At 39.1% G+C, this 20903-nt stretch overlaps 2 protein-coding genes across 5 annotated transcripts in view; both read right to left on the reverse strand.

Moving 5' to 3' along the window:
• arhgap4b (Rho GTPase activating protein 4b) overlaps nt 1-8258 on the reverse strand; it is a 52083-nt gene extending 43825 nt beyond the window's left edge. For both annotated transcript variants that reach the window (XM_023270438.3, XM_023270437.3), the window contains exon 1: nt 8099-8258. The gene's annotated coding sequence lies outside the window, so the exon portion shown is untranslated. The remainder of the gene's footprint in view (nt 1-8098) is intronic.
• A 3384-nt stretch (nt 8259-11642) lies between these two features.
• zgc:103759 (U8 snoRNA-decapping enzyme) lies at nt 11643-19837 on the reverse strand. Of its 3 annotated transcripts, none has more exons than XM_035948284.2 (4): nt 19735-19837; nt 16660-16700; nt 12137-12374; nt 11643-12067 (listed from the first exon to the last, which is right to left on the reverse strand). In XM_035948284.2, the coding sequence occupies exons 2-4, from the start codon at nt 16698-16700 to the stop codon at nt 11780-11782; spliced, it is 567 nt and encodes a 188-aa protein (XP_035804177.2). In that variant the 5' UTR covers nt 19735-19837; the 3' UTR covers nt 11643-11779. The 3 variants fall into 3 exon arrangements, with proteins under 3 accessions (XP_035804177.2, XP_035804178.2, XP_054869189.1); XM_035948285.2 differs by lacking the exon at nt 19735-19837 and adding an exon at nt 19595-19709; XM_055013214.1 differs by lacking the exon at nt 19735-19837 and adding an exon at nt 16922-17309.
• Nucleotides 19838-20903: the final 1066 nt, after the last annotated feature.

The raw sequence follows: 20903 nt of genomic DNA on the forward strand, positions 1-20903 counted from the left end.
TTAATATTTTAAGAGCATTTTTCAGGTATTTTATGTTTTATGATGTTGCTTTATTATATGTAAAGTGAGTCTTTTGAAAAGCACTATACAAATAAAATGTATTATTATTATTATTATTATTATTATTTTATATTTTAAGGACATTTTTAAGGAATTTGATTCGAATTCTTGCAACATTTTTGGAGTATTCAAATTGTAGGACATTTTGAGGTATTTAATTCATATTTTTAGGAGATTTTTCAGACATTTTCTTCATATTTTTCAGAAATGTAATTATTATTTGGGGACATTTTTCAGGTATTTTAGTCATATTTTTAGGACATTTTTCAGGTATTTTATTTATATTTTTAGGACATTTTCAGGTATTTTATTTGTATATTTTAAGGACATTTTTCAGGAATTTAAATTGTATTTTGGGGACTTTTTTCATGTATTTTATTCATATATTTAGCAAACTTTTCAGGCATTGTATCCATATTTTAAGGACATTTTTCAGGTGCTTTTTCATATTTTTCAGAACTTTTACTCATATTTTTAGGACATTTTTTAGAACTGTAATTTTGATTTTGGGGACACTTTTCTGGTATTTCATTCATAGTTTTTAGGGAATTTTTCCAGTATTTTATTCATATTTTAGGGACATTTTTCAGGTTTTATTCACATTTTAAGGATATTTCCAGAAATTATATTCACATTTTTAGTAATTTTTTTTAGGTATTTTATTAATATTTTTCAGACATTTTGCAGAAAGTTAATTTGTATTCATGGAACATTTTTCAGGTACAAAATTCACATTCTTAGCATACTCTTCAGGTATTTTACTCAAATTTTTAAAACATTTTAGGAGTATTCAAATTTCAAGACATTTTGAGATGTTTAATTAATATTTTTAGAGTAGAATAGAATAGAATAGAATAGAATAGAATAGCTTTATTGTCATCATACATGACGAAAATACAGATAGCTTCCACTGGACGGTGCACAACAACAAGCAGTACGTAATAAAATATCAACATAAATAATAAAATCGAACGTACATCTATAACAAAGCAATATTGAAAAAGACACCCTGTGCAAAGGAGGCCAGATATGTGCAATATGGGAAGTAGATGAATGTTTGTTAGGAGTTCAGGAGTCTGATGGACTATTTTAGAACATTTCTCAGGTATTTTATTCACATTTTTCAGACATTTTTGGAATATTTTTTTTAGGACACGTTAATGTAGTTAATATTTTTTCAACCTTTTTCAGATGTTTTACTTACATTTTTAGGACATTTTTATTACTGTTCCTCTGGTTTATTCTTATTATAGATTTTTGATTTCGGGTGTTGTGCCAAACACTCAGTTTATATCCATCTATAACTATTTATATCTGAATCAAACAACCCTAACATGCAAATACACAGAACTCTACATCCGTAAGTTTTGTCTTTATGAAACTTTAATGTTTCCTGTAACTGAATAACTGTGATCAAAGAGATGTTTTCTTGTAATCTGATAAATTCTGCCTGCAATATTCTGAGGATGTTTTGGCAACGTTGCCGAGAAACACATTACAGAACGTTCTTCGACGAAACACACTGATGATAAGAAAGGAGGATGTTCTCAGTGCAACAGTCAGAAAACGCTGAAAGAACTGAGTCCTTAGAGAACTTTACTCAGCTTTTCAGATGAACATTCTGGGAATTTAAAAAAAAACTCCAGCTGAAAACATTACTAGAACGTTGCAGAACTTTCCCTGAACAAAAGGTGTGTTCTTGCAAGTTTAAAGTGTTTCAGCATAAATGGATTCTGCATTTTGCACCTAAATGTAGAGAAACTGAGAGTTCAGTTAACAGACTTTCCTTTCTGTCTAAACACACCTCAATGATTCAGCTGGGGGAGTTTCTTCTTTGGAATTCATAAAAAATGATCTATAAAGACAATCGGCTCCTGATTCAGGTCCTCTCCTATTTTGGGGACAATTTTCAGGTTTTTATTCACATTTAAAGACATTTTCCAGGAAATGTATTCCTATTTTTTAGGAAACTTTTCCAATATTTTATTCACATTTTAAGGACATTTTTCAGGTATTTTATTCACATTTTAAGATATTTTTAGAGTATTCAAATTTCGGGACATTTTTTAAGTATTTTATTCATATTTTTAGAAAATTATTCAAGTACTTTTTTTCACATTTTTAGGATATTTTCAGGTATTTTATTCACATTTTTAGGACATTTTTCAGGTATTTTATTCACATTATTAGGACATTTTTAGAGTATTTAAATTTCAGAACAATTTCAGGTATTTTATTCATATTTGTAGGACATTTTTCAGGCATTTAATTCATATTTTTAGGATGTTTTTCGGAAATTTTATTTATATTCTGGGAACATTTTTCAGGTATTTTATTCACATTATTAGGACATTTTTGAAGTATTCAAATTTTCTGGCATTTTGAGGTATTTAATTCATTTTGCGAGTTTAAAGTGTTTCAGCCTGAACAAATTCTGCATTTTGTAAACGTAGAGAAACGGAGAGTTCGGAGTTCCAGTAACTTAGGTTGTATAATGCAGACTTTTCTTTCTGCCTAAACACACCTTAATGATTCAGCTGGGAGAGTTTCTTCTTTACAATTTATAAAAAATGATCTATGGGAAAAACAAACACTCTCTGATTCAGCTCCTCCTTACTCGTGTATAAGAAAATAAACACATTCAGCAGCAACCCGAGGACAAACCACAGACTAAAACTCAGGAGATCTCGCCCTCGGCTTCATTCATTTCGACCAATCTCAGTTTCTTGCAAGTCGTCCAGCGTTTTGAAGTAAAACCCTAAATCACTGCGGCGCCTGAGGACTCCAGAGTGTTCGATTTCTCAAACTGTTGAATGCCTCAGAAGTTTTGCTTGTTTGAAGAATGAAAATCAGCTCTCTGGATTGCTCATATCTCACTTTTAACTTCGGCACACACACTCAGTCAGACGCAACTTTGCTTCCCACATCCTGTGTCAGTTTCTCAACAGGTTTCTGCAATGAATGCTTTCACTAGAAACCCTGTTCCCTCAAGCAGCCGTTTGGTTGAAAGTCACAACTGGAGCTGAAGTGTGACCAGAAAAAACACTCCAGCAGTGACCTGGTTTAACTCCTGCAACCCACGGCGCTGTGGGAAAACTGATTACAGTCAACGCAGGTGAGGTGCAGCGCATTCACAAAGTGGAAAATCAGCACGTCAAAAGGGTCTGACATGTTGCAGCGACTCAAGCAGGCGCTCTCTGACCTTTCGTTTCCTCTTCCACGCCGGCTCGGTGGACGCGATCCAGACACATTTCAGTTTCAGACATGTTCAGAGAGCAAATGAGGAAGCAAAGCCAATAAACGCGATTTCCAGCGAGTGAAGGCCCCGAGACCCGAGAAAGACTCCGGAGGCCTTCATCAGCGCATGACCTTAATCTGCTCAGAACAAAGCGAATGTAAATGACAGCCAGGGGAGGGAGGAATTCAGCAAAAAGGGCAGAAAGATGGAGGTTATTGGGCGTTTCAGACGTAAAGTCAAGGTCAACAAAGGAAGGAGGTCATGTGGTGAATATAAAGCAGAATCCAGACAAGAGGGGATACATGTGATGGGCTGTGATGCTATCGAGGGGATTTTCTGCTCATTTCTTTGAAGAGAAAAAAGAGAAAAGTGGAACAGTAAGCAGAAGCAACACAAGTGGGATATTGTGTTAGATGTTATGGCTGATACTGAATGGGGATTTCCTGACAGCCAGCAGCGATGTTGACCCCGTTACTGCGCAGGACTCGAGCTGCTGTCGTGTTGTTTTTTTGCAGGAAACTCTGCTAAATTTTTCAGCTCTTACAGCTGAGACGTCTGTCTGCAGCTGCTTTCCACGACTGAGCCAAACCGTCGCTAAGGCAGTGCACAAAAAATCAAGGAAGGAAACACATGGGTGTCAGTGGGACCCTTGAACCAGATGATCCCACTTCCTGAAAAGCCAACTTTTGGGAAATATCGGGTTTCCACTGAGCAGCAACGGTGAGAACAGGTGTTTGAGACGAGTGGTGAAATGTTAAGGAGGTGCATGAAGGAGTCAGACCAGATTTAAAGTTTATCTTTGCTGTCTGAGAAGCTGCAGCTGCACACGAGTCAGGTAGAGTTCAATAGAGTTCGGTAGAGTCAGGTGGAGTCACGTGGAGTCAGGTAGTCAGGTAGGGTCCAGTAGAGTCCAGTAGAGTCCGGTTGAATCAGGTAGAGTCGGTAGAGTCGGGTAGAGTCTGGTAGAATAGGTTTGAGACCAGTAGAGTCAGGTAGAGTCGGGTAGAGTCAAGTAGAGTCCGGCTGAATCGGGTAGAGTCGGTAGAGTCAGGTAGAGTCTGGTAGAGTCCTGTGAAGTCAGGAAGAGTCTGGTAGAACCAGGTAGAGTCAGTTAGAGATCGGTAGAGTCGGGTAGAGTTGGGTAGAGTCAGGTAGAGTCTGGTAGAACCAGGTAGAGTCAGTTAGAGATCGGTAGAGTCGGGTAGAGTTGGGTAGAGTCAGGTAGAGTCTGGTAGATTCTGGTAGAGTTGAGTAGAGTCTGGTAGAGTCGGGTAGAGTAAGTTTGAGACCAGTAGAGTCAGTTAGAGACCGGTAGAATCAAGTAGTCAGGCATGAGATATATATATATATATATATATATATATATATATATATATATATATATATATATATATATATATATATATATATATATATATATATATATATATACATAGATATAGATATAGATATATACATACATATATGCAGCATGCAAAAAATAAAAGCATTTATTCATGCCTGGGGCTATTTGCTAATGATGTAGATATAATGAAAGTATAATGAAAGCTCGAATGATCAGGCAGGCCCTGGGCTGTAGAAAAATGTCCCTTTCATGGTTTTTGTTTTCTATAGTTTTAGATGGATGTACAGTTTCTGGTCGCTTCAGTCAAGATTAATGAATTAATTCAAGGGTTGCTCTTTTGAATTTAAACATCAAGATAATGTCATCTTTTGGGGAATTATATTTTTATCTACCTGGGCGTGGAGGCCACAAATTTACAAGCTGAAATAAAGCTGCATCATACTAACAAATAAAGAAATCTGTGTGTGTGAGTGGCTGTCTGTTCTTTGTATATTTCAACAATTATTAATCAGATCCACTTCAAACTTTGTGGGAATATTGCTGGGGACCTAAAGAAGGGTAGTGTTGCATTTAAAGTAGCTTGGAAGAGTGGTGGCTTTTTTTGGGGGAGATGTTTTTGGAGTCTTCAATGTGGTGTTTGGCTGCCTGTGGGCGGAGCCTTAGTCATCCTGTTGCTAGGAAACAACATGATAAGAGGCAAACCAAGTGCCTCCACCTCTGCTTCATTAACGTTGATAATTCTTTGTCAAATTAGATATATGTAATAAGTCTGTAAGTAGTAGTCATAGTAGTCACTAGTGGGCCTTGTAGCCAGAATGCAGCAATCAGGAAATGCTTTAAGAACAGTTTTAGAGCTTCTTTAGAGAACTTTATCCTGCTTTTAAGAAGAACATTCTGGGAACTAGAAGAAACATTCCCACTGATAACATAACTAGAACTTTTGTAGAACTTTCTCAGAGCGTTTTAACAACGGAGCCAGAAGGGAAGAATCATAAAAGTCAATCATGTAGCAAAATCCATGCAAGGTTTTCTAACATTAACCACTGTTAGTTACTAAATGAGACAAAAAGAGGTTATAAATGTCTATGTAGGGATAAAACCTAGACAACAGTCAGATTCCAAGCCTGGACTTTCTCTTGGATGTGCTCTACTGCAAACACTGGAGCTACATTGAACCACTGGAAGCTGATATTTACTGGCTGCTAGATTTCAGCTCACACAGCCAACCTGGCTGAGCTACAGCAGGTAAAGAGCCTCATTCAGGCTCAAAACGCTCCCAGGTTTCACTTCAAACGTGTCATGAGATTTAGAGCGATGCAAGATTAACTATGCAAAGCAGCCAAAATCTAAATTCATCATATCGCCGACAAAGTTTGCCTGTTGCCAGAGATTCTCTACACTCTTGTAAATATCATCTCTGAGCCGCTGCAGCTGCCACAGCAAACAGGAAACCATGTCGTATTATGCCACCACAGGTTTCTACTTTCTCGCCATCTGTAGAGAATTACTCTGTACCTGCAAATCTCACCAAAAGTTTTCAGCAGATGCTTAATCCTGGCTGCCGTCGCTGCCAGAACACACACCTCAGGGACAGTTAGTTTCAAGGTGGCAGCGGAACACAATGCAAACTGATTTAGGCTCCAGACATCGAGTTAAAGGATGTACAGTTGCAGGAAAAAAAGGTGTAAATTGTTAGTCCTTGGCTGCAGTGCTGTAACTATAAAACACACAGCCTAAGGTGCCTTTTAGATTTTGGCTCGCTACCTAATTGCAAAAGCGCCGAGAGCAATTTCGCTTCAGACAGGGCTTCAGAATCGAAGCAAGGGGCAGCGGAAAGATTTCCACCGCTGGCCTGCCAAGGTTGACTTTAATGCAGGAGATCGTTTGCAGGTAATGTTTGTGGAATGCATATCTGTAGGCAAAAACTGGGGACTAAAACAGAGTGGGCAGTGTGATGGGATGGAAGTCCGACAGGCCGGCTGCGTTTCTACGCCGCTGCTCCATGAGCTTAGGAAATTTCTATGACAGAACTAATTAGAGGTCAGTTTAAGTTTGGTTCTCCTCATCATATCATCCGCCGTTCTGCAGAACGTATGAGGAATTCTCATGAAAACCTGTGACCGAGCACATTCACACAAATACCGTCCTTCAGTACAGTTTTAGGATATGTGTACTTTGCTGCACTAATTCTATTTTATGCCACTTTACATTTCCACTCCACTTCTTTCTGGGGGATAACACTGTGCTTAACTCCAGTGCATTTATCTGACAGCTTCAGCTCATTTGCAGACTCAAACTGACTTGCAGACTCAGAAGTATGCAAAGGAATTAAAAGTCAACCCATCTTATGTGGAAAATCTACACTTAAAGTAAAGCTTACACCTGATGCATAATTAAACATATGATAATATATGTTATTCTGAGATTATTCTGCACCAAATTCTGCAAATACTTCAATGTAAAGGGATGTAGTTGAAAATTTGGAGGGAAAATGACATTTCTTCAATACTATGTTGGAAATACACAGATGAATGAGTATTGTATGTGTTTTCTTGTCTTTTATGTTGAACCCAAGAGTGTGTGGTCGTTTTGATGCAGTGGAGGCAAAATGGAAGCTCTCAACCTTCATGGCATGTTGCTGTTTGAGGTCAGGGATTTGAGTCTTAAGACCAGGTTCTTGTTTGTTTTCTCTTTCTTTTTAAACCTGTCAGCGGCACTGGTGTGGTTTAAATCAACGTGCATCCACAATAGACGGCAAATTGCAAGTGAGGCATGAACACGGACCTTCGTCTGGGATTAACTCTGCACTAAACTCAAACTATATATACAGATAGATGTGTATATATATAAATATATATGTGCAGCTGCTACATGAGCCTCTAAGGTTGCAGTTTCTTTGCTCCTGCTGCTCTGTCACATTATCATCACAATCTGTGTTGTTGCACAGCAAACCAAGCGCACAAAGGGAATGCTACTTTGCAGATGCCTCTGAGAAGCTTGTTTGTGCTTATCTGCGTCCCTTTAATAAGAACATAACGTGAACGTATCTGTCAGTGCAGTGTGGGTGATAAGCACCGGAGGGGAATTAAGGTTCCTCAGCTCAAAGCGGCGCTGGAGTGTTCAGTTATATTTACAATGGCTGTAAATCAGCCCATATGGTCAAGGCAGTGTAGCAGGGCTGCACACAATGGCCACATAAACACCTCAGCATAATTACACAAGCTTGTAAACACACACACACACGCACACACACACACAGTGAGCATCAACACTGCAAATGCTGCACACGTATTACATAATTGATACCCCCAACAGTCACTAGCTCCATTTGTCCACTTAGAAAAAAAGACCCAAGTGAAAACAGGGTCCACTTAAAACCTCTAAACTAAACATAAACACACACTCAGGCACACACGAGTCCACGCGTGTCTGGGTTGCATGACAGCTGAACGTACCTCACTTTGAGCCGCTCTCTTGCTTCTTTCTATCTGTTCCTCGGCTCTCCTCCCTCATCCCTCGCTTCCCTTGAACAGTGTGTTTGAATGTGACAGATTTCTCTCAGCTCTGCTCTCCTGCCTCCCCTCCGTCCCTCCCGCCTTCCTTTCTCCCCTCTCCTGCCAAATATGCCAGATAGCTTCTCTCTCTCTCTCTCTCTCTCTTTGCTGGGAGATGCCTCTCTCCTCCCCCTTTCCCTCCCTCTCAGCCTCTCACCATGCTAAAGCCACAACCCAAAGCCACGCCTCCTCCCCCACCAGCCTCTCTCCTCTCCTCTGGGCGGCTATAAATACCGCTGCTGCTATGAATATACCGTCTTTCTCCCCTCAGCATCCCTCGCTCCATCCATCCATCCATCCCTCCATCCATCCATCCATCCCTCCCTCCATCCATCCCTCCCCTCCTCCCGCTAAATGTTTTCCTGATGACCTTGTATTATTCTCCCTTACATCACATGACAGGCTTTTCTCTTCACACGCCGCCCGTGCAGGATGCGACGCTTCAAAGGGAGGCATGTGCACACACACAAGAAAGGAAAAGAAAAAAGGACTTTAAACACGACCACAAACAACAGTTGCTTCTTGCGCTACCCGTCTCCTGTGTTTCCTGTCTGTTGCGCCGGATGTGGTGCATTTTTTCTCTCTCCAATTGACAGCAGATCACACTGAACCGCTTCACAAATTACACCATTAGCACCCTGTCAAAGGCAAATAAGAGCCTCAATAAAATCACAACACAAAGCATCTTTCCTCACTCCATCTACATTCTGCATGCATCTGATGTGAAGTGGATTCATCACATGCAACACATTCAGCGCATCAGCTTGATTCGTCTGCAACAGTCTGGATAGATTGTGCACTTTCAGTAGAGTCAGAGCATCAGGCAGCATCCAGCCTCTGCTCTCGCTCACTGCCAGCGATATTGTCTCAGAATGAGGTTGCTAACATCTGGTGCAGGCACCTTATGTGCGCCGAGGGTACACTTAAACAGAATCAAATCTTCGCCTGCAGGCTGTATAGCATGTCACGGGCGTAATTAATCCTTGGATGGCGCCGCTACCGCCGCCGCCGTGCACTAACTTTACAAATTAAATCACAAAAAAACAGCAGCACAAAGACAGACAAAGAATTGTACCGGACTGAAAAAAACCCATCTTTGTGCTGATGGTGCCCCTTTGATCTTGGTAGGTATAGAAAACCACAGGGTGCCTATGCAGCCCTACATAAGGAAGCACAACTCTGACTGCATCTTAGACACAAAACAAGAAAGGAGAGTTCCCCCCGGTGCACTATCACCCATTGTCAAAAGACTCCTGATTGTAAAACCTCTGAACAGTTGCATTATTTCAGAGTTGAAAAGTTGAGCATTTCCTTTACGTACTTTAGTAAGGAAGGCCATATTGAAAGTACAGACCCCACAGTAGAGACTCAATGCAACAAAAAGTAAACACATCTGTTGTAACTGTCTAAAAGACAGTAATGTTGGAATTCCTGGTTTCCAGTTGGCTGTTGTTTTATTGTTGTAATTTTATAAATGTTTGAATTTCTGCAATTATTAAAACTAATTTAAAAAATGCAACAACTAAGATGTTAAGAAAGGTAACTGTAAACCTTTAAAAAGTGACGTTTGGCTTGAAATCTAACGCTGTTTTACAATGTTCATTTCATGTAATATGAAAGTCACATGGCAGTGATTTAGTGCAGGGTCACATGTGTGGAACTGTGGGTCAGATGCAGTACAGCTACAGACAAAAACCTAACTATTCTATATGGTCTGAGAGGCACACAGTGATGGGACTTTTAAGATTTATTTGTTTTATATTTCTGCTATTATTTGATGAAGTGCTTTGTTCGGACAGTTTGGTACAGTGTTGTAAGCTAGCATATAGGACCCATCTAGCGACACAAGGCTAGCTTGAAAGACCTTTGGAATCCATCAAATTAGAGAGGCACTTGTGAAACTTTGTGTATATTTGACATGTTTGTATGTTTTTATTTTCAGAGTTTTGACTGGAGAGAAAATAAACGTTAAAAGACGTCTGTATGAAACTTGGCCTTCTATACATCAGACCAGTGTAGTTACATCTGTGATCATTGACACACAAGTTAGAACACTTGCAATCAATGAAACTAAATCGAGTCCATATGTGATTTCCAATTAGCCTAAATGCATCAACTACGGTCATTAAACGAGCTGTGAAGAGCAGAACCTTCTCAGTGTTGGACCTATGATCTGCATGTCTGCATCATGGCTCCATGTGGAAAGGAATTGTCAGAAGAATTTAAAAAATCTGATCATGAGACTTCATAAATATGGAAAAGGATACAGGAGGATCAGTGACCAACTAAAAAATCTGTTAAAATACAGTAAACAGGAAGTATAAAAGGAGCCATAGTACCACTAATCAGGGCTGCAGGCTGTGAACAGCAGAACCTTCTCAGCGTCGGACCTATGAGTTGCATCATGGCTCCACGTGGAAAAGACTTGCAAGAGGAATTACAACATCTGATTTTAAGACTTCCAACAGATGGAAACGGATTCGGGAAGATGAGTGAGCAAGTAAAAAGCTCTGAAAATACAGTTGCAGTATTAATCAGGAGGTACAGAAGGAACATAGTACTACTAATCAGGGCTGCAGTGGTCGTCCTCCTGAAATGACGCCACGAAAACTGTACGATTTGCACATTATAGCTCTGAAAATGAGAGTTGTAAGTGCTCCAGACTCAGTGGTTATCAAAGGAAATCAGTTTCTGTGACAGCTCAGACAGTGTGAAAGACATTGCATAATGTCAGCGTGTACGGACTGCATCCAAGAAAAAACTTTCACGATGTTCAGAACAAAACTCCAAGATGAAACTTTGCTAAACTATGACAACAAGCCTGATGGATGTTTGGTCAAATGACGCCCAGATAAATTAGTTAAACTCAACTGAAGTCCTGCATGTTTGGCGTTAAACTGGTCAGGAATACCACAGTGAATGCACAGTCCTGACAGTGAAGCACGGAAGTGGGAGTTTGATGCTATGAGTGTAACAAGTGTTGGGAAGATGACATTTATAGATGTATATACCAGAAAAGGTGACTTCCAGTCTGCAGAAACTTGTCAGAGGTGGAATATTCCAGTATGATAATGAACCACAAAACCACAAAGAGTTTTCAAAGAGGCAAAACATGAAAACTATGACTTGGCTAAGTATGTCACTTTACTTTGGGGTGTATTTATCTTTAATATAGTAAATCTAAACTGTTAGTTTTTCATTGTACATAGGAGCAAATACTCTACTGTTCAACCATATCTTCTGAGGTATACAGTATGTTTTCTAAGCTGTAAGAGTCAAACATTCTGCTGGAATAATTAAAACGTTTTCCACATCGTGACATTAGCATATAAAAAGGTTTTATGAAGGAGTGTTGATTACAATAACAATACTTCTCGCATCTTTTTTGCTCAAATCAACGACATGCTGATGATTCAAAGGACTGAGATGACAGAAAAAGCTCGGCTGTGTTGGACAGTAAATACCTTTATTTCCATTAATGGTGAGGGGGTGAGAATGTGTTTTTTTCCCCCCACAAAGTGTTTGATGCACAGTTTGCAATTATGAGTCACCAGCTCAGGATGAGCATGACGGCGTGCAGGATTAAGCGTGTGCAGGATTGTGTTGCTGAGGGTCAAACTGTTTGTTTCCAGAGCAGGTGAGTTTCAGCAGTGTTTCCGTTGCCGTTCGAAGGTCCCTCGCAGCTTTCGTGTGGATCTTCAGAGAGTTTGCGAGCGCTTTCTGCAGCTCCGCCGGGGAAACGAGGTTGAGACGCAGCAGAGAGTCGATGAGCTGCGAGCGAGCGTTGCCGATGAAGGAGTGCGACAGGAAAGACGCCAGGCCACCGCCGCCCTGCATGGCATAGAGCGGCACTCTGACCATCCCCAGAACCTGAGGAAACAAACGGAGCGTGAGATCTGGCAAATCGCCGCAATCAGTCACTCTGGACGGACGCATTACCTCCTGGCCGTGATCTGTTGCAGTGGATGCGGCCGCTTTCTCCACCTCCCTAATCTGCTCCTCCTCCATCTTCTTCACATAGAAGTGGGTGATGAGCTGTCGGGAGGAAGATGAGGATGAAGGAGCGTAGCAGGAGTCCACGTGATCCTCCACAGATATGGGTAAAGCTACTCCCAGCTCCTCCAACAGCTCCCTGCTGAGCCCGGCCTCCAGCGTCTCCTCCGACGGGTTTACGAGCCTGAAGTGGGCGGAAGGTGGAGGTCAGAGGTCAGCATCCGAGATATGAAGATAGATAAATAACGTCGGCTGTACTGCTCTCCTGGTACCGCTGAGGGCAAGAGGAAATAAATCAAACCGATTGAAACGCTCAGTGAATTTTAAAACTAGTTTGCTGAATATAAAACATGAGCATAACCTCTGTGTGAAGTCGGAAAAGGGTCATGAACTTTATTATTAACTGTCACTAGGGGGCGACTCCTCTGGTTGCAAAAAGAAGCCTGATTGTGTAGAAGTCTGTGAGAAAATTGGTGTTTCTCACTTAGTTTGCTGAATCAGTAAACAATTTGTTAACAGGTTAATGGTCTCATTTAGTATAGTTGCTCATTTTTTAATACAATATGATGTTAGTTTTAGAACTCATGGTCTGATTTGGTGCAAAATAGGTGATAAAGGTGGTTAAGTTTAGGGCGGGGCTACCTTGTGATTGACAGGTCTCTGCTGTATCGTAGTGCATCAAGTTCTTCATCGCTTGTTACGTCCTAAAGACCAACCAAATTTTAAACTTGAGACTTCATAACGGTACTCAAATAAATCAATCAGTGAATGTTTTATGGCTCTTTTTCAGGTTGTTTTCTCCTGACTAGATCCTTGCTTGTGTTATATCTGCTCTCAGATGTTCACTACTGTTCAAACGTTTGGGGTCATCCAGACAATTTCCTGTTTTCCATGAAGACTCCCACTTTTATCCATGTGCTAACATAATTACACAAGGGTTTCCTAATCATCAATGAGCCTTTCAACACCATTAGCTAACACAATGTAGCATTAGAACACAGGAGTGATGGTTGCTGGAAATGTTCCTCTGTACCTCTATGGAGATATTCTATTAACCCTCGTGTCGTCCTGCGGGTCAAATTGACCCGTTTTGAAGTTTGAAAATGTGGGAAAAAAATAGATTTTCACAGTGAAACTTCTGATGTCCACATTTTCAACATTCTTCAGAATTTTTTGAAAATTTTTTGTTGGAAAATAAAAAAAAAAAAAAAAAACGTGTCTTAAGAACATTCACAAAAAAAATCAACCAAAATCCAGCGAATTTCACTGGATTTTGGTTGATTTTTTTAATGAATTTTCTTAAAGAAAATATTAGCAGTTTTACTGATATATATGGAATCACTTTAGATATTTTTGGGATTTTTTTTGGAAGATTTTTACTCATTTTTTGAAAATATTTATGAGAATTTTCTTGCCAAATTTGGGAGATTTTTTTAAATAAAACTTTTAAGGGAATCTTTTAAGGAATTATTGGAATTTTCTTCCTGAAGGTTTTGCAAATTTTCTGGAATTTGGGGAATTTTTTTGCTGAATTTTTGGATTTTTTTCAGAAAAGGAAACAAATTTTTTTTTGGTGCCCATAAATGAGGACAACAGGAGGGTTAAAAATCAGCCGTTTCCAGCTAGAATAGTCATTTACCACATTAACAATGTCTTGACTGAATTTATCATTCATTTAATGTTATCTTTATTGGAAAAAAAAAATGCTTTTCTTTCTAAAATTAGGACATTTCTAAGTGACCCCAAATTTTTAAATGGTAGTGTACGTTGCTTTGGATAAAAACGTCTGCTAAATGTGTATCTCTGCGATAGTTTCTTACAGTACTATAGAATAATCCTAATGTAGATTTCACTAATAAATGAAGGGATCTCTGAGTGTCTGTTGTTTGTTTTCTCAGCTACCAAACATTTGATCTACTTCAAACTTGGCAGGTTCGCTGCTTCAGAGCCATTTTTTGGGATCTTCATGGGGTCCTCAGTGGGTCTTTGGCTGCCAGTGGGCAGAGTCTGTCATCCCTGTTGCTAGGCAACGTCATGGGAGTCATGATTTGTTTTAATTCTACTTCTGACCGTTTGTTTTCTTGGTATACAACCTACAGAACACATTTAACATTTCTGAAGCGGTTTAGACGTGTTTTACGGCTGCATCTGTTTTGTTGGACTAGATGTATTGAGAAACAAAAGAACTTGAGCAGAACATAATCAGCCAGTAGCAGCTCTTTGGAGGTGTGGTTAGCTCGCTAAATATCACTGGAACCGACAGAAAAGGCCGCTTGGTGTCCTGTAATGAACTCAAGTGACCGCTGCTTTCACTTCTGTTGTGGCTCAGCAGGTCGTTTGCTCACAGTTGCTGTGGACAGTTTTAACAAAGCACAGTGGGTCTTTTTTAAGGCCTGTGGTTCCAGAAGCAAACATCTGTACAGCGGATAACACCTTAAAACACCACATACCTGCAGTCAGCACCAGCGCATGGAATAAACTGCTTTTAGCGTTAGTTTTTCAGTTTTTTCTATTAAAGTTTGATTACGCAATCATCCTTTTAAATATTGCTTAGAAAAACACCTGTTAAAAATAGGAGAGTAACAAAACTAAGACGCTACATCCATGCTAGCTATTTTAACATCCTGCACTCAGGATGTTACATGTCAGTATGCTAACATGCTAAGAGTGAAAAAGCCAACAGGTTGATATTTAGCAGGTGTAATGTTTACTATGTTCATCATATTAGTTTGTCATGCTAGCATGCTAATTGATACTAAACATTACGTCATTAGCATTGCTAGCATGTGGCATTCAACCAAAATATTAAGGAAATTAAATTAAATTCTGACCTTATGACAGCACTAAACAAAAATCACTTCCAAAAAGTTAGCCCAAGTGGGATATAAATGTGTTTAAAATTGTTTGAAAATGAATCCAATATTTATTGAGATATGTCACCTATAAATGACAGAATCTGTGTGTGTTTGCCTGTCTGTTCGTTGCATATCTCGATAACTGTACATCCGAACTACTTCAAATTTTGCAGGTATTGCTGAACATTTGATGAAGTGCAGTGTCAGATTTGAGGTTGGTTTGATGAACAGTGGCCATTTCTGGGATCTTTTTGGGCTCCTCAGACTGGCTTTTGGCTCTCGACCGATGGAACCACACCACGAACCCTAAAACCCACATATTGACCTTATGATTAGAAGTCAGAGGATCATGGAAGTCAGTGGCATTAATCCTCTGGGAACCACGAATGTCTATTCAATAAATCCTGGCTATTCTATGTGGAACATGAATGTCTGAACCTAACTGAAATAAAATTCTAATCAAAATCATAAATAGCAACTGTATGTTGGTTCTAGAGGCGAAGTCACTACGAGTCATCCTCTGGGGGGCATGAATGAACAAAATGCACAAAATGTTACTGCTATTAAAACAATAGTTGATAAGATAATTCCATCCGAACTTAAGTTAAATACAACAGACACGACTAAAGGCCACTTTAAGCTTTACATATCCAAGATCCTATGAAGGTACACGTGATGTAAATGCCACCAAAGTGTGCAGAGGAGAGACTGTAGGAGGAGATTCTCGGTCATCCACACCTTAATAATTCATCATTAAAAGAGCTGTAATTGAAGTAGTGGCTGCAGGACTTTGGAGACGCAGCAGGAATCCTAGTTTCTCCAGAAACAACGCGCTGTGTCCACCCACTGTGCTCAGCAAACCTCAGGAGAATTCACACTGACACGGTGCCACAACACAATCTGTGATTCAGTCTGTAGGAAGAGCGAAGTCACGGCCTTTCAGAGACGTTCACGTTTGATTTTCTGTGTTCGATATGAGAGGTAATACGACTGTCTGCAGCAAACTGATGGACTGAATGCATGTACATGTTTAAAGTCTGCACAGATGGGCATGAAAAGCATAAATCGGCCCAAAAGGTGGCATCATTTGAGGAATTTCTCATGTGCAGTCACATTCAAAGCTCCCAGGCTGATTGACACTGCAGGTTCTGTCCACTGCTCTCATTTCTTAATACATTTTGTCCTTTGTTTTGCCGATGTCATTGTGATTTTTCAGACTTGCCTTCTTGCCTCGTTACATAATTTCGCTGTGTTGGCGAATGATGCACCAGAAATCCTGGCAGCGACTACCGCAAATCACAGATACAAAGGCACGAGTGATTCAGATTTAGTTGAATGCTAATTAAGCAGTGTGTGTCTGACAATCTGTTTAAAAAAAAGAAAAAGAAGAAGAGAGATTTAAAGACGAGATAAGGCGCCTTACGGAGGAACCTGCCACACATTGTCTTATCTTTCGTTGGTCTTTTGTGCAGTTTGATGTGTGACTTTGTGTGAGTGTTTGTTCTGTGTAGTGAAGCTTTTATAGCTGTAAAGAAGAAGAAGGCTTTACACAGTGGAGGTAAATGTACTACCTGAGCACATGAAACAGAAGCAGCAGCAGCAGGAAAGACTCACCCGCCAGGGAAACCCAGCAGACCGTCAAAGCGCATCTGCATCTGTAGAAAGTGGCACATTCTGTTATACACTCACAGAAATATGTGTTTTTACTCAAACACGCAGAAATGGGAAGGTGTGCGCTGCTTGTTCAATCGTCTCAGTTCATGACACACGTGCACATGCACACACACACACACACACACACACACACACACACACACACACACACACACACACACACACACACACACACACACACACACACACCAGCAGCGCTCACCAAGACGACGTGTCTGATGGGAATTCTCCCAAACAGCTGAGTTGTCGTGTCACAGTAGAGCATCACATGGCATGCATGCCTGCAGCCGGCGCATGCCAACGCCTCCACCCTCGACAGCTGTCCACTCGCCATCTACAAGTCTGCACACTAAAGGACACGACTCAGTGCTTCCTGGTCACTGTGGACGGCTGCCTCTCCACCATCCAAACACTCTGCTCTGCTGATTGGTTCTATCACTGCTGAGTCAACAGAAACCTCCTGATCAGCCTGAAGGCCTCAGAGTCTCACTGCACAGAAACCCACAGGGAGCTCAGCAGAACCAGGAAGCTCAGAGGAACGTCTTCAGGGCTCGTTTGAAAATGTTCTGGCGCCCTCTGCTGGTGTGGAGGAGAGAAACCTGCCCCTGGACTGGACTTCTAACCAGGACTGAACTTCTAACTAGGACTTCATGAATCACGGTTCCTGCTGCACAACATTTGAGAAGGTTAGAAGCAGAATGGTTCAACCCACAATCAATCGGAACCGAGTTTTATATCATTTCTGTAATATTTTATAGTCTAGATTTTAGTATCAAAGTGTTCTAACCCACAACCCAAATACAGTGTTACAGGGAATGTTAGACCATTCTTGAAAACACAAAACTTTGAACCCATTTTTTCCAAAAATGATCTAAAACAAGGAAAAATTGTTCAGAATGGCATAAAAATATGCTAAAGTGAGTGGAAAATGATCTAAAATCAGTCAGAATTTGTCTAAAATGATTACAAATTATCCGAGAATGACTGAAAATTTACAGAACAACACTAAATTTGTCCAAGATGCTTTAAAAATCATCCAAAATGACTCAAAATTTGTATAAAATGACTTGAAAATGATCCACGATTGCAGAAAATTTGTCCAGAATTCCACTTAAGTTGTCAGAAAATACAAAAATCTTCCCAAAATGATTTCAAAATGTAAAAAATAACTAAAAAATTACAAAATTACTTAAACCTGTTCAGAATGAACTGAAAACTTTTTACAAATTACTGAAAACTTGCAAAATGACATGAGAGGGTTGGAAGCAGAGTTGTCAGCAATAACAAAGATCTTCCCAAAATGACACAAAAAATTACCAAAATTACTTAAATCTGGAATGAATTGAAAATTATTAAAATGACTGAAAACTTGCAAAATGACGTGAGAGAGTTAGAAGCAGAGTGGTCTAACCCAGAAATAATCCGAACTGAGTTTTATATCATTTCCGTAATATTTTGTGATCTAAATTTTAGTGGCAAAGTGTTCTAACCCTCATCCCAAACATAGCGTTACAGTGAATGTTAGACCATTATGGAAAACACAAAACTTTGAACACATTTTCCTCAAAAACTACAGAAAGTGGATCAGACTATCTGCTTCCAAACTCTTCAAGTCATAGAAAAACAACTGACTACACAGCTGAAGTCATTAAAGGAGCTAACAAAGTGGTTAAGTCACAGAGGAAGCTAACTGCACAGCTAATATAAAGTCAGGTAATTTGCATTATGTATAATATAGTACGGTCTTAACTTTAATGTTTAATATAAAGTCAGATCTATTAGTATTTCATATAATATATAGTAGAGTCTTAACCTTAACATTCAATATAAAGTCAGATAATTTGCATTATATATAATCTAGTAGGGTTTTAACCTTAACGTTTAATATAAAGTCGGATTTATTTGTATTATATATAATATAGAAGGGTCTTAAACTTAATATTTAATATGAAGTCAGATAATTTCTAAGTGTTTATAATATTCACTGGAAAAAATACTCCTCTCAAAACAAGAAAAAAAAACTTATTTCAAGGAACTTTTACCTTGAAATAAGTGAAAAAATTTGCCAATAGAACAAGTGAAAAATGACTTGGTAAGATTTCTTGAAATAAGATATGATATTTAGAATATTGAGATCTTAAAATTAGCTGGGAAAACTTATTCTAAGCTCTATTTTACCAGGATTGTCAAGCTTAGGTGTCTTAAAATAAGACAGACATGCTAAAAAAAGAAAAAAGCAGTTTTTCACTCAAAAATAGATTTTTGCTTTCATGTAACCTCCTAATTTGAGTTGTAATAAACTCGTTTTGAGTTTTCTTGTAAAATTCAACTCAAAACAACATAATTTCAAGATTGTTTGACTTAACAAGATATTTAAGATGCATTGTCTTAAAACAAGTCCCTCCATCTGCTGAAATGTCACTTGTTAAGTGAATTTATCTTAAATTAAGTGGGATGAGACATTTTCACTCAAAATAATACAAACAGACTTGGTAAGATTTTGAGTTTTTGCAGTGTTGCAGGCTCCCAGCATTTAAGTTAGCAAGATTAATTTATTTTATATATAATATAGTAGAGTCTTAACCTTAATATTTAATATAAAGTCAGGTAATTTATATATTATATATAATATAGATAGTCTTCACCTTAATGTTTAATATAAAGTCAGATTTATTTGTATATTGTATATAATATAGTAGGGTCTTAACCGTAATATTTAATATAGAGTCGGGTAATTTGTATTTTATGTAATATGGTAGCTGCCTAGCTGTAATATTTAAACTTTGTGTATAAATTTACAATATCATCCTCTGTTCTTTATTAGCTGTTGTTTCAAATATGTCGTATAAAAGACTATGGTCTGACTTTTTCTTACCTTTCAGTCATTTTTTGTTTATTTTTGCGCAGTTTTGTACGCTATAATGACAGAAAAAGTCCAGTAAATGTCGGTCAGGATGGTATTTTTCATCTCCTTTGCTCAAACTACATTACTACTAATAAAAACATGAATAAAACCTGTGAGATGTGCCTCCCACGTGTTTTTCTTCTCTATAAAACGCCGTTTCACTCTCCTGTCAGCACTTTCTCACCGCTCAACTCCACACTGGACTTTAGCCCCGCGGTGACGTCGAAGGCGCTGATTAGCTGATAGAAGCAGATGGTTCAGTCCGGAGCCCTTTGAATGGTTCAGTCCGGCTGGAACCGACCAATCAGTGTCGGCGGCAGGTCGGAGCAGCAGATCCGGTTTTTCATTCACCTCCAGCGGCTAGTGTGAGTTCCGGAGGCGGTTTATAGACTTTTAGAGGGTAAAACTACACCTCAGGCGGTGATGTGAGTCTTCTTTAGTTCACCTCAGCCTCCATTAGTGTAAAACCTGTCGAGCAGGACACAAAACAGGCACGGAAGAAGCCTGCTAGCTTGAATTTATTTAGCTAACTAGCTCTTACCTGCGGCTGCTGGTTGTTGAAGTGTAACTACCTGATTCAGACCAGGTTAGCGACAGGTGAGTCCTCCTACAGGTGTGTTTTAGTGTTCTACATGGAGCTAAAGTACAAATAGTACACAAAAGGGAACTACATGTGTTGTGTTTAATGACGTACTGATGTCTTGTGTTTGTTTTTGTGTAATTTTACAAGAAAGTCTCAATTTGTCGTAAATTTAGCCTTAAACCTCCCGTTTGCTGGCTGTAATTCTGTGTATTTATTAGTCTGCAATGTATTTTTCTGTCTAATCAACTTTAGTGAACGACAACAAGGGTAATTATTGCTGTTGTTAAATAACAGAATGGTGCAAAAGTGTCATTGTTTTGTAGTAGTAATAGTAGCAGCATTAGCTTAGCTGCAGCATTGTGACTTAATTTTAACAAGTGTTATGAGCAAGTAAGCATGTGAAAGTATTGATGGATTTACAAACAGAAAAGGTAGCCTGACCATTATACAGTCTATGAGCCTGACAGGCAGAAGACAGAAACCCAAACTTACTGGAAAGTGTAAATGCAACACCGTTTTGCATCATGTAAGCTTTGTTTACATGTTTTTTATTACAGAAAGCAGTGTGTTGTCTGCCTCACTTGTGTTTTATTCACTTTTCTAAGGTTTTGCCACTTATCTTGATTGTTTTTCAAGGATTCAAGGATATTTATTGTCATTACATTTCTACAATGGCACTTCCAAAAAAAAACCCTA

Source organism: Amphiprion ocellaris, chromosome 8, assembly GCF_022539595.1.
Source record: "Amphiprion ocellaris isolate individual 3 ecotype Okinawa chromosome 8, ASM2253959v1, whole genome shotgun sequence".
Taxonomy (NCBI): Eukaryota; Metazoa; Chordata; class Actinopteri; family Pomacentridae; genus Amphiprion; species Amphiprion ocellaris.